The sequence below is a fragment of the Dermacentor silvarum genome, chromosome 1 (assembly GCF_013339745.2).
Source record: "Dermacentor silvarum isolate Dsil-2018 chromosome 1, BIME_Dsil_1.4, whole genome shotgun sequence".
NCBI classification, from domain to species: Eukaryota; Metazoa; Arthropoda; class Arachnida; order Ixodida; family Ixodidae; genus Dermacentor; species Dermacentor silvarum.
The window spans coordinates 65,815,041-65,828,450 of NC_051154.1; the positions used below are offsets into that span (position 1 = coordinate 65,815,041).

The 13,410-nt window shown below is 41.7% G+C and overlaps 3 protein-coding genes across 4 annotated transcripts in view; 2 read left to right on the top strand and 1 right to left on the bottom strand.

Annotated features, from left to right (window-relative positions):
* Positions 1-13,410, top strand: part of LOC119443965 (paraplegin-like) — a 389,278-nt gene that overhangs the window by 156,667 nt on the left and 219,201 nt on the right.
* LOC119464662 (H/ACA ribonucleoprotein complex subunit 2-like protein) lies at positions 4,829-6,118 on the bottom strand. The gene has a single exon (XM_037725675.2). It carries the CDS (start codon positions 5,869-5,871, stop codon positions 5,305-5,307), a length of 567 nt encoding a protein of 188 aa, XP_037581603.1. The 5' UTR covers positions 5,872-6,118; the 3' UTR covers positions 4,829-5,304.
* The window catches only part of LOC119464635 (terminal nucleotidyltransferase 4B), a 72,627-nt gene continuing 65,670 nt past the window's right edge, over positions 6,454-13,410 (top strand). For both annotated transcript variants that reach the window (XM_037725660.2, XM_037725667.2), the window contains exon 1: positions 6,454-6,984. In XM_037725660.2, the coding sequence (XP_037581588.1) occupies positions 6,626-6,984 (359 nt within the window). In that variant the 5' untranslated portion in view covers positions 6,454-6,625. The remainder of the gene's footprint in view (positions 6,985-13,410) is intronic.

Sequence of the window (13,410 nt, forward strand, 5' to 3'; positions counted from 1 at the left end):
GTGATCACTGCCCTCTACCCTACCTAAACTTCGTCTTGTACAATGCTCTGGTTAGCACAGAGTATGAAATCTATTTCATTTTGTAATGAACAGCACGAAAAACGGTAGAAAGGAAAGGATACATTTTCCCGCTGTTTTCTTACATGACTCACCAGCTGGCTCACCTTTCCATTATATTTCGTTTCTTGTTTCCTCATTTGGGCATTCCAAGGTAAACTTTCTGTTATTGCTGCTGGTTATTCCAAGAAGTAGGATTCATAAAACTGAAAAGAATCTTCATGTGTAAGCAGGCATTGTCTATCTGCTGGGGGTTTTATTGACAATGCTTGCTTACACATGAAAATTCTTTTGTATTTTTTTCAGTCCTATGGAGTCATGGGCTCAGACTCCATTCAAACTAATTGAATCAGTCAGTTACTCACCTCATTCAAACTCACCGGTTTATACCTTGTATGAATCACCAGCTCACTAAAAGGCTTACTGATTCAGAGCAAAATTATAGCTTGCTTCAAAGTCGTGTTCACACTCGTGTCTACTCACACGCACTCATTTGCACACTCGTGTGCTCAGACTCGCAAGTACTCGTAATCATGTTTACTCACACTCACTGATATTCATTATGTTCATTTATACTGAACGGCACTCGTCCATGTTTTCAGCAATGACTCACGCTTGCCCACAGCCATGCGTACTTCCTCACACTGACACCTACTTAGTCTGAATATAAATGTGCCCCATTCCCTCAGTGTATTTAAGTGTGTGTGAGTCTGAGTGAGTCTAGATAGCTGCGAGGGGATGTGAACTTGGTGAGACCATGTGAATTGGAGCTTTTTTGAGTCTGGGACTCTGAATGAGTTGGCGAGTCTGTATCACACAAGTGACTAAACAAATGAATTGTGGCGCGAGGAAAAGAAGGAAAACCAATGGGGGACAGGATAGGGCACCAAAGTGACATGTTTTTTTGAGTTTGAGACTAAATGTGAAGCTGAATCTAGGTGATCCCTAACGAATCTGAGTCTGAGTAAGCTTGAGTGAGGACATATGAACAAAGTGCTTATGTCCTTTGAATGAAAGTTTGAAGACAAGCTGTCGGGTGGTCATTTGGGTAGCCAAGCTCTTGTGAAGTGTACTTGAGCTAATAAACTGATTTGTATTCTGTTCGGTACCTACGCCTATGCAGTGCAAATGTTTCTGAGCACACTTCTCCAGGATGCACCACTCACTTGCTTTCACTTGCATATCTATTGCACCCATGTACTTTGTTGGAAAAGGTAGAAAAAATTGTTCAATTCACGCAGAAACTCCACTGGGAGTTGTCTAAGTATGCGTAAGCATTGTGCTACTTGTTTATCTCCACGCAGCTCGGTGTCATTATCAATGTTATGAAACTTGATCTGACCAGTATAAACGATAGCGCTGCGGTGACATGAACTGCTGCAGACGATGATGCAAGGTGAATTGTTGACACAAGCAAACTACTGCAGGTGGCACCAGGTGTGCTGATGACATACCGATCATTGTATGCTGTTATCGCTCTTTAGCACTTTATCCACCCGCGTCGAACTAAATGTGAAGCTGAATCTAGGTGATCCCTAACGAATCTGAGTGATAATTCACAAGTGTTCATTTGATCCAGTAAACTTGAGTGAGGACATGTGAACAAAGAGCTTATGTCCTTTGAATCAAAGTTAGAATTCTGAACCCTGATCAACCGAACTCCGGCGGCGGCTGCGTATGGTGGAGTCGCGTGGGCTTTATCCTGAAAGTGATCTACGATGGGGACAGAGTGCAGCGAGTGCTGATAGCTTCGTGTACGCTGTGTTTTCGCCGCTTAGTTCGCGTTGAAGTGAGACGCGCGAACCCTATCTTGAAAGCAATCCGTGATGAGGATGCCGCTTAGTTCATGTTGAAGCGAGAGGCAGCACGAAGGTCAATTCGTTCGCTGCTGTGGGCCCCATCTTGAAAGCAATCATCTTATGTGATGGACGGAGAGACAGACGGACGGGTTTCTTCGTTGGGTAGGCATAGAAATGCTTACGCATTTATAACAAACAAGCTCACTACCTATGTGAGCACCAACCATCCCCTCCCTGGTACACACACACACATACACGAACCTATTAACACATCACCAAATTCGTCACGCTTACTGAGGTATTATTGTTTGTCACTAGCATTGTTTTCTCTCCCATGAACCTCTTTTTGTCTAAAGGGTGTTGAACTGAAAGAAGTGCCTGTTCAGTTCTTGTCCAATGTACTCCAACTTCGTTCCAGTTTCATTTCAGTTCACAGAACAGGTTCGACACAGTGTGCTTTGTTATCTCGCATGTTGCTGGCAGAAGTCGGCAAAATAAACTGAACTCGCTTGGACTCTGATTGACGGGTTGGTCTTTCCCCATCCGTCATTGAACCACGGTACCTGACAGAGTTGTACTTGATATTGAAGCGAAGCTTGTATATGCTAGCCTGCGCCGGTGATATAACGCAGAAACTATTATCAGCAATGGCTCGAGCGTCGTCTTCTTCTGCAGCTAGCTCTGTTGCCGCTTATATCATTCCAGCATAGATTTTCACTTCTCTTCTGTCGTCGTAATGGGAAGGTCACGTTTACGGGGCTATGAGCCATTCATTGTGAACGTAACCATTACTATAAAATGTATGTGTGACATAGAGATGACCAAACACCTTGCAGTATACCGTAGTGATCACAAGGCTACTTTGCTCAGTTTCACAAAATTGGCCGGTGAAGTTTCCGATGTTCAATAAACATGAGGTCAACACAAGCTTCGCTTGCACCACTCTTCACAGTAGTGGAAGGGCGGTCAATTTTTGTAAAGGATTGCGAAGCAAGGCATGGAAGTTGAAAACAGCTAAGCTGTGGAGGAGCAAAAACAATTGCCACTTCTAGTACCAACACACAATTGGGCAGCTTTCATGGAACTGGACTCTGTTGGAATGTGGTGTGGTCATTGTCACCGGACCCTTCCATGTCGCGCTGTATTGGTCAATGGAGATGTGTCACTCTGACGCCATTTACGCACTCAATTTGAATGAATGTATCCTTGCATTCGGAGGGCTCCACATTGTCCAATGCCCATTACCACTTTGCCTATGCATGTTTCAGGAAACCATATATTGCATGGGTAGCGGTAAGGACTCGTATATATAGTCAATAGAATAATTCGTCTTGGAAGGTCACAGAAATGGTCTGGCACAAGTGGCAACATTTTACGCCCATATGTTGTTCCAGTCCCTTTCTTTTTCTGGCAGTGTTCTGGACAATGTGCAGAGAGAGAAGTGATTCTGTGCATGTCAGATCCCAGTTAACCCAATCAGGCTATTGCCCTGTTGTTGTGAGGTGGTTTGGAAGGACTGACCAAGGTTTTAAGTGTTTCCAACCCCTCACAAGTTTTCTGGATGTAGGAGTGGTGCTCTGCACCTTCAGTTATGCTGAGTTTTATGCATTAGACCAAATGTTCACCTGTACATAATTGCCTGTAAATACTTGTACATAAAGTATCATTATTTTTCAAGTGTAAAATGCCTATGCCCTATCTCTGATGGCAAGAAGTAACAAAGGCTGTGACAGTAGGTGAAAACAGTCCCCCCCCCCCCCCCCCCCCCCAAGGAAACTTGCTATGTCGGTTTGAGGAAGCCAGTTTGAGAGCACACATTAGTATTTTCATATCTTTCTTGAGGTCTGCATAACCATTTTTACAGTACTCCAGCACTTCATACAATGTACAGAGAATGATATCTGCTTGATTATGTTCAAACTCTTCTGCAGCAATAGAAACATTTTATTTTTTTGAATCGCCACACTATCCTGACATAAGTCACAATGGAGAGCAAATTTAATAAAATGGTGGTTCAAATGTAATACTTATTTCTAACTGTGGAATGAGTTACATACAAATAGCATAAAAGTGCCTCATTACGCTATCTCCGATGTGGCAGCTTAGTCCAGTTTTTTTTTTTTTTTAAGGCCACGACAAAAAAAATGTTGCAAAGTTTTATGATAATGGTGTGCATATCTATTCGGCATGCTTTTAAGGTTTTCATTTGAAGCAAGCTTGTCAAAGAATTGGGTTTGGAAAAGCCGCAGAAAGTGACGGTTTCGTTAGTATATGTCAATATTAGCATTCAGTTTCAAGTTAGCTCAAAATGTTCACCCAGTGATAGGTATCTATTAGCTTGGAGGTCAACGTTCACACTTGAATGGCTGAAAAATTGAAGTATAAATTCACAAATTACTAATCTGAATATTGGGCCATTTGGTAGCACCAATTTCTCCTATGTATAGCTTAAATTATGTAATTTGCTTTGTTAATTTTGTATGTGAAGAATGACTTTATACTGAGGATAGTTTTGTGGAAGTATGCATAGAAATGCCCAAATGATTTTATGTTGAAGCTTTTGAGTAACATGTAGCAGCTATAATAGCTTTTGTGAAAAGTAGAAAATACTGAAACTGAGTTTAAATACATAAGGTTATTTAACACAAGCTTTCTTAATGTCACAGTGAAGTGCCAGTTCAGAGTAATCTTTATAAATTCATTTTGAGCTGGACACAGTAGAATGCAAGACATCCAAGTATTTTTGTATCGTTGTCCACCTACAAGTTGCACGAAGCTACAAACAAAACCTATACAGGTTTCCGAAGAACTCGTTTGCTGTATTACAAGATTCTCAGTTTGGGCCAATTGGCAATTGCTGTTATTACCTTTACTGTTACCTTTACAGATTGCACAATTACAGAAACAATGTCTACACATATAAAAAAAAAAACATTCATTAAGCCTGGCAATAAGAACACATGAGAAGTTACTGTACCGAAATTTTCAAGGTTTATTCTGGGTGCTTTATGTACAGGTAACACACAACAGCAATTAGTAGACTGCATACTGCTGACCAATCCATAATTTCACAGAAAACACAAACTGGTTTTAAGTGTTCAGTAATGTGGAGAATGACTGTGCATGTCTGCGAATTTCAGGAAATTGTAGGCACTAGTTACGGTCGGCACCACTGCCTTTAAGATGCTGGCTGGCAGGCAAGCAGGTGCTACATTAATAAAGACATGGCGACTACACCGCAACCAGACGTTTCATGCATGACGACAAAGTGAATACATCGAAATGTAACATAGAAACTCAAGCATCAATACATCATGATATACAGCAAGGACAATACAAGGCCAGTAGCGGCAGCCAGCGCAATCAGATTCCTGGGAGAAGCGCACAAAATGTAGATGCAGTGAACAAAAAGTTCTTGTGTGTGTCCCGAAGATCTCGTAACTCAGTTCTACACCATAGTGTACTCCTTCTCAATCACCTGAGCACATTCCGCCATCAGCTCCTTGTAGTCGTCGTGTTCTTTGACCAGACATAACATCACCATTCTCTTCTTTCCAATCGCAGCAGCCAGATCACGTCGTGATGGCGTCCAGATGTACGGCAAGCCCTTCTCTTCACAAACGGCGGGAATGTGGCTGCATATGTCGACTGGTTGTACATCTCCCGCCAACACCACCATACCAATGTCGCCCCTGCGAATCTTGGCTTGCACTTCTTTAATTCCAGCATAAAGATAACCTTTATGCTTCGAAGCCTTTTTAAGTAACTTGAATAACTTCTTTGTGAACTTTTTCGAGGCCATGGGCTTTGCAATAGGGTTGACGAAAGCCAACTTTTCTTCATAAGTCAAAGAATCCAGCCCACCATTTTCGTGGGCAAGTGCGGAATCGTCCATGCCGTCTTCCACAGCAGCACCATCTTCTACTTTTATCTTCTTGGCTTTCTTCGACACATGCATAGTGGATTGGTCCTCGTCGTGGGTGCTGTCTGTTCGCTCCCTCTTGATTTTCGGCATTTTCAAGAACGGCGCAGATCGGCTTAACGCACGTGAAACTCAGGCCTTGGTCTACTCAACTCGCTCAACCACGTTGCCGGAGAAAACAAACAGTAGTGATCGCCGTCTCGCCGTCGCTTCCACCGCTAGTCCACCACGTGAGCATTCATGTCCGCACCCGACAGCGAAATAGATGAAGGCGCATAGTATAATATTATAACAGGTATGTCGTAATCAATGTGCAATATAAACGGCAAACTTCACTTTCGACGTTACATGAGGGGTTGTAAAATAACATAACTTTTGTTGAGGAACTACGTTTTCATGGGGAGGTGCAAGAAACCGGATAGAGGTAGGATATATTTGTAGACCTCAATGTTGACGTCCATAAACAAAAATTCGGCCAACTAAAACTCCTAATAAATTAGAACAGCTGGAAAGTTTTATTATTTAAGGAGGAATTTAATGTATTTTAATTTGCGAAACATTGTTTTATAACGCGAATACGTGCGACATTGAATAGTTTGCGCATGTACCTTGAATGCACGTTCGCACGCATGCGCCGTTCTAGGGGGCTTGCCTGCTTGCCTTTCTTGCCTTTCTAAACGGCGTGTGTATCGGTCGTGTCGGCTATCTGGTGCACTTCGGTGGACCCCCGCTGCAGAGTTCCCCCTTTTTTTAAAAAACGCTCCCTCCCTCGCTCTTCTCGTAGCAATCAGTGTTCGAGAAGCACGGGGTGGGCATCTCTGTACGCACTGTGTGTTTGGTCCAGTGGATGGATCCTAGTATTGGCTGGTATCAGCCTGAACATCACGGGCCGGCTCTGCGACTGTGGAACTCCATCTGGGAAACGCAGCAAGGCTTAGAAACGATGGATCTCAACAACTCGAATCTCCGTGCTCCTGACTATATTCCCATTAACAGTGCTGCAGGAAGCGTTACAGAGGTGAAGAAAAGCGTCAACGGACAGAACGAACTGACAGGTGGTGCAGACAAGTTCTACAATCCCACGAAGCGGAAAAGGGAGAATCGTGCAAGCACTTACGCTCTCAATAGGAACCAACACTTGATAAGTCAATATGGCGGCACGCCGTGGAGAACTGAGGTGAAGCACTTTCGTCCAGGAATCCTCGGGTAAGTGGCGAATTTTTAAGTAAAAATAGTCTGCTTACCTGTCAAGCCTGCAGTGGTTGCACGTGAAGATTTGACTGCCCTTAATTGCTTGCAGTGCTGGTGCGCGCTGTGAATCACGTGATAGCTGTATGGTGAGGCTTGTCGAAAAGCGGGTGTACGCACAGTTTAGGATTGCTGAGGGTGGGATTTTGCCGTCATTACTTTAACTGCCGTCTCATTACACATGCTAAGCAGTGGGATCGCACTCCACGCCTTTGTTGGAGCATGTTGGGCGTCAGTACTTGGTGCTACTCGACTGGGGAAAAACACGTGCGATTCGGCGAGCGCTCCCAAGTACTACCATCAGCTAGCCCTGTCAGCGCCCAAGCTCACGTCTGAAAACAAGCATCACCGTTTGCTTTTCATCGTCTTGTGCCTGTGTGTTGCGTAGAGGTGAGGGGCATTAACAGCTCACTTAGTCAAGGTTCTAATATTTACGAGCCAAACCTTGGATGACCTCTCAGGCTTTTACTTCGCCCAATCGTCGCTTCTGTCTGCTGGCCACGCGGCTGTGTTCCGACGTGTTCATTAAGGCCTAATTCTGAGAGCTCTAGCTTAGTTGTAACGACATAATGCAGTACTTTCACTTGTGGTGTGCAGACAGTATCCAATGAATGTTAACTTTCTACACAGGGTGCCGTATAACCAGCAGTATTTTTTTTTTTTCTCCCGATGTGATGTTCAAATTTGAACGCTTCACTCACATTCAAGTTGCTGTTAGCCTATTACCAATCTTCAAGCATGACATAGCTGGCGTAACGGGAAAGCGTCACCGGTTTCATTGCTGGGCTAATATACTGACGATAGAAACAAATGTCGGCCAAATGTATTGTTAATGTTATTAGCGATCGGGCATGAATTGATTCACATGTTTGTAATTATGTATTGAAAACGAAACAACACAGATATTGAACACATTCGTGCTTGTGTTCAATGTCTGTAGCGAATTACTGATAATCTCAGCTTAGTACAGATTTGATCGAACATGTACCTCGAATCGGTGTGACAACTTCACCCAGGGTTTAGTGCAGCTTCTGATGTTTACTAAAACTTTAGATGCTTGTGTTCACTAAATTTCTAGATGTTTGAAAATGTTGAGATTCTTGACGTTGGTGTCCATGGTCAATTCTGTGTGAGCTTGTAGGGCAATGCTTGTCATTTGCTGCCGGCTTTCTACATATTTCAGAGCTGTTTTTGGGCTCATGCATCTTGTGATTGTTGGTTGACTGGTCTGTATAACCTGTGTTCTGAGTGGAAGTTTGGTTTTATTTTCCTTTTTTGAATAGATGCTTGACAATTTTAATTGTGAGCAGTTTGCAGAAGCTTACATTAGCATCTGTTTTGCTAACAGCATATATTATCATACTGTGTAAAGTGTGAAAAAAGATGTACAGAACGTTGTTGGTTTACTTTTAACTTCTATTACGTGGGAATAATTTCCTACATTTGATTCTGCGGGATTGCTGGAGTTGTGGGGGTACTTGCATGTCAAACTCAGTAACATGCTCTTATTCACTTGTCCATCTGTAGCAGTTTTTTTGTTTAACATTTCTTGTATCTACTTTAGTAAATGAAAACTTTCCAGTTTTCACTCCAATTGTTTTTTTTTTTTTTTTGCAGTGTAACAAAAATTCCTTAACTTTTTCGCTACCTCTAGAAATGTGTTCATTTTCGGTGCTTTTTCATGTCTTTACATTTTATTTCAAGACGTAGTAGTTGCATCATACTATGCATAAAATAATAGCCTGATCACTGGTGTGTTGAAGGAAATTATAGCAGTAATAATTGCTTGGACAATTTTTGAGAATTCCTATGTGAAACTTCAAAGAATTGCTATATTTAATATGTGAAACTTCAAAGAATTTGCTATATTTAATATTGGTACTCAGAGTAAAAACATTTGAAATATACCAAATGTGCACCTGGTTCCTAGTTCCCAACTTTTGTAAGTCAGATCACGCGAAAAAGCTATGGAGATTTGTTAGCGTCAATAACAGCCATAGTATTGACGCCCAGTATGATGCCCATATTATGCAAGAAAACAGTAGCTTCGCAAATGTGAAAATGGGTAAGTTTTTTTTTTTTTGTAAAGAAAGAATTTGTTTTTATTCATTGCAGCAGGCACCTGGTTTGTTTTTCACTGCATTCTTTAGGATCGTGAAGCAATGGCTGTCAGTTCAGGAAACATACAGAAGCCTCTTCATATGCATATATTGTGTTCAATCAGCTTTTCTGTGCAAGCAATTTGCTCTAGTATGTATTCAATTGGCGCGGGAGTCTCCACATCCTTCAGTTCCTGTACAGTGCTATAGAGTAATGTGGAGTATTGCACAATATTGTACAGTAATGAATAAGGGCACTTCTACAGGCGGCTGCCAGAATGTAAGGCATTAGACAGCTAGGCTAGCTTCAGTCAAAGGTCGGTCTGAAATTGACTGCGTGCTCTTGTGTGAATGAAAACAGCACACGACAAAAAGGATTGCTCATAAATATTTGTGCAAACACTGTCGAAATGCTGATGGATAAAAGCAGCCCACGGGGGGGAATCAAGTTGCACTTGATGTTACTTAAACACAATTATCAGAATAACTTGCACTCACGAGCATTTATTTACCATTGTTTGAGGCGTTGTTAAAATGGCCTATATGTCGGATTGGTAAATTTACAACCCAAGAAGCTTCTTTTTCTTCACTGCTGCTGTCATTTAAAAATTATGTTGCGGAGTCAATCAAAGTGCAAATTTCGTGTCATTTTATTGAAGAATGGCTAGCTAGTTTTGATAATACCTCCAATGAAAGTTTTATTTTTCTAGACTCTCTAATCTGCTAAAAATTGTTAAATCTGACAAATAGTTAAAGTTCAGTCGTCATCTTGGATGGTGCATGATGCTGCTAACGTAAGAATTCCAATCGAAATGTTTAACACTGGTTGCAAAAATTGTCAATCAAATTTATCAATTTCTATTGATGTGGTAACGAAACAGTTAAGTGGTGTGTCCCATATCCATATTTTCTTAATACACTCTCTCTAGTTATTTGCATTGTTTCAACTATTCACGCACACACAAGGGTATACACACATGCAGAGAGGCCGTATGTAATCTCTGAGCATGTATATGCAAATAGATACTATGTTCAAAGGCTACATTTATTGAGAATAGATGAAACATTTCAGCATATTCGGCTACTACTCCTATTGCCTGTAGTGCAAGTTAACATTGTGTGCACCTTGCAGAACAGCAAGTACATAACTTGGTTAGAGCACTAATTGAAGCAGTTCACTAACTGGTGCTGACAAAATTGACTCTGTGGGGGTGTATTATGTTAAGCTTACTTTGTTCATTATATCAGTTGGATCCTAAGAGGTAGTACCTCCTCCTACTTTCACTGAGTGGGAATATGAAGAGCATACTACCGTGCAGTTATTTGTATTCCTTTGTTGCATTAAGATCATTATTCATTTATTTAACAAGCATTGCTTGAATTCCCCTGGTGAATGAATTCCCCTGGTGAAGGCCCATGTGCCAGCATACAGGTCAGGAGCAAAATACAGCAGCTGAGGAAAATGTGGTAGATAGATGCAAAATCAGTGTATAAGTAATGAAAATGCAGAGGGATAAGTACATTCACAAGGTTTGAATGTGATAGTATGTTAAAAAGTTACACATAGGTGGCATCAAATAATAGATACGGATGCATTATGGAAAATATCAATACAACAAAACGGGACAGAGAGGCACAATATTCAGCATTGTTGATTTAAAAATTGAGGTGTAAAGTGCATAATATGCCATAATTTATTGTGGTAGTGTAACTGTCCAAAATGGTTACTAAAGCTACTAAAGCTTGTTCCATCATCATCATCAGCCTATATTTATGTCCACGGCAGGACGAAGGCCTCTTCTTGTTTCATAGGGGACTAATATTGCACTTGCATTGTTCAACACAGTAATTTCCACGCATATAGACTTTCCATTTCCATTTCACATGCACCAATTGCGGCGACTGGATTTTGCATTTGTGAGCACCTAGTGGAAGTCTGAATTGTTGATGCAGAATTATTTAGTCTGCTTCGGTGAAAACAAAGTAAAGCAAACTTGAAACTATTTTCGTGAAATACTTCTCATGTTCGAACTTCCTATTCAATGAAAACAAAAATAAGTACACAGACCAGAGCGATATGCACGCCCATCTGCATTGTTATTGGTTCTTTGTCCACGCCACATGTCCAATTTTGGTGGGAAGTTCAGCTCCTCTGAACATAAAAAAATCACATACATGGTGGGGCCAATGGCACATTTGCCACACCTGCGACGTTGCAAATGCGAAATTGCCATGAAAATTGCACAGTGTGAAACAGGCTTAAGTCAGGAAAGAGCATAGTAGTACAACTGTTAAAAGGGACACTTAAAATAGCATGAACTGTCTTGTTCATTATTATGTGCTACTGCTGAATTGTGAAGTTACAATAGAGAACATGAGGTAAAAGTATATTTGTCTTAAGTAACGAAAATTGCAGTTAGCATGGCAGAAACAATGGCTACACTAGAAGCTAGATTTTGTAAGGCTTGGTCCATAGGTTCCTCAAATATAACTTCTACACATTTAACAAGATGCACTGTCTGAATTTCACAATTATGCAGCTTTATTGCAACCTAGGAACTAACTTTGCACTATGTAGCTGTTTCATATAGGACACTTCTCTGAATATTGCACAACTTCTGGCAAGGTTGTGTCTGGGTGAGGGTGTGTGTAGTGTGGTGAAAGTTCCTTGCCTCAATGGAATATATTTTATTTATTCACTACTGCGATCGACTGGGGTTCAAGCAGAATGGTGGGTATTAGAGCACTGCACGGGCTTACCCAAAAGCCCGGGCCCGGCCCGTGGGCCGGGCCGGGTAGAGCAGTTTTTTCACGGGCTCGGGCATGGTGTGTGCTTTTTGACCCAGGCTCGGGTTTTTTGACGCGGGCCCGGGCTCGGGCTTTCTGGTGGTGTGCATGTAACGTGCAGCGAGTTATTCTCGGGCGTCTCAACTTTGAAAAACGTATTTTTCGGTCTCGGGCCTAAGGTAAAGGGGTGGCGGGCCGGGCGGGTAACGTAGATTATTTCCGGGCCCGGCCCGGGCCCGGGTCTCGCCATAAAAGTTTTGATCGGGCTCGGGCGGGGGCTGCCCAACGTAAAAACGGGCCCGGGCCGGGCTCGGGCTGAAAAAATCGGCCCGTGCAGTGCTCTACTGGGTATACAATGGTTTACAGAAACACACATAAGTACAACATAAAAAATTTATACACTAAAAAGAACGAGAGCGTCAAATCATGAATTTATGAACTTAAATGGTGGAATTGAGAAAGGCAAAATTGTGAGGCATGAAATTGCAATTGGCTATTTTAAGTAAAACTGACTGTGTACAACGGGGTGCACTAGTTGTCTCTAGATCTTTTGGATGAAAGCCTAATTTTGTGAAATATAAACAATGAATTTTAGTCGGGCAGTTTTTTATCTTCTACAAACACTCAAATTTGGCCAATGCCAGCATAGAAAATGGAGGATCTTGACGTTTAAAAGTATTATATATAAAGCAATCAGCTAAATGTTGCACTTAGTCTAGTTCATTTATATTAGCTGCTGTGTGCACGTCTCGTGTGATGCTGGCATATTCAAGTGATTTATTAACTATAGATTGGCAGGCTTTAGACATATACACTGGAAGAACTGCCTAATTTGTATTTTAGCAATCCCACTTTGCTTGTGGCATTTGAAATGACATTACTTATATTGTTTGACAATTTTAATAACCAATTATTATCTGCTCATCTACCTGTGCAAAATGTTTTGGCAACATTTTCAGTCTATATTGTTTTCCGCACCCTCCTTAGGGGTTTACTGAACCCCTGGCCTTTCTTTTAGTACCTCTATATAACAATAAATTCAACACTTCATTTGCCACTTTCCTCGGGGGTGACACTGCACTACCAAGTCTATACTACATGTGTATATTGTCACGGGTGGTGCCTGATGCTGGTAGCCACATAAAGACGAGCATGCGGTAAGACAGAGATTTATTGAGGCTAGTGCTCAAGCGTGATAGTGACCGTCACTCAAGAATCAGCTGCTAAGCCCAAAAGGCACGTGGCAATATACACACACATAGTCATGAAAGTAGAAGGGAGGGCAGTTACTGCATGTGACTTATTCTTGGTTTCATATGATGCATTCGCTTCTGCATTTTTGTTTTCACAGTATGGAGTTGTTAGGTGATCAATAAGAATGCAGATCTGGTTACGAAAGTCAATTGTGCCGCTTCTTTGTGGCTGAGCGTTGTTCGCGGTGTTTTACCTCCAGATGTGTGTATTTTGCTATTTTACACTGCGCAGAAATTATATGACA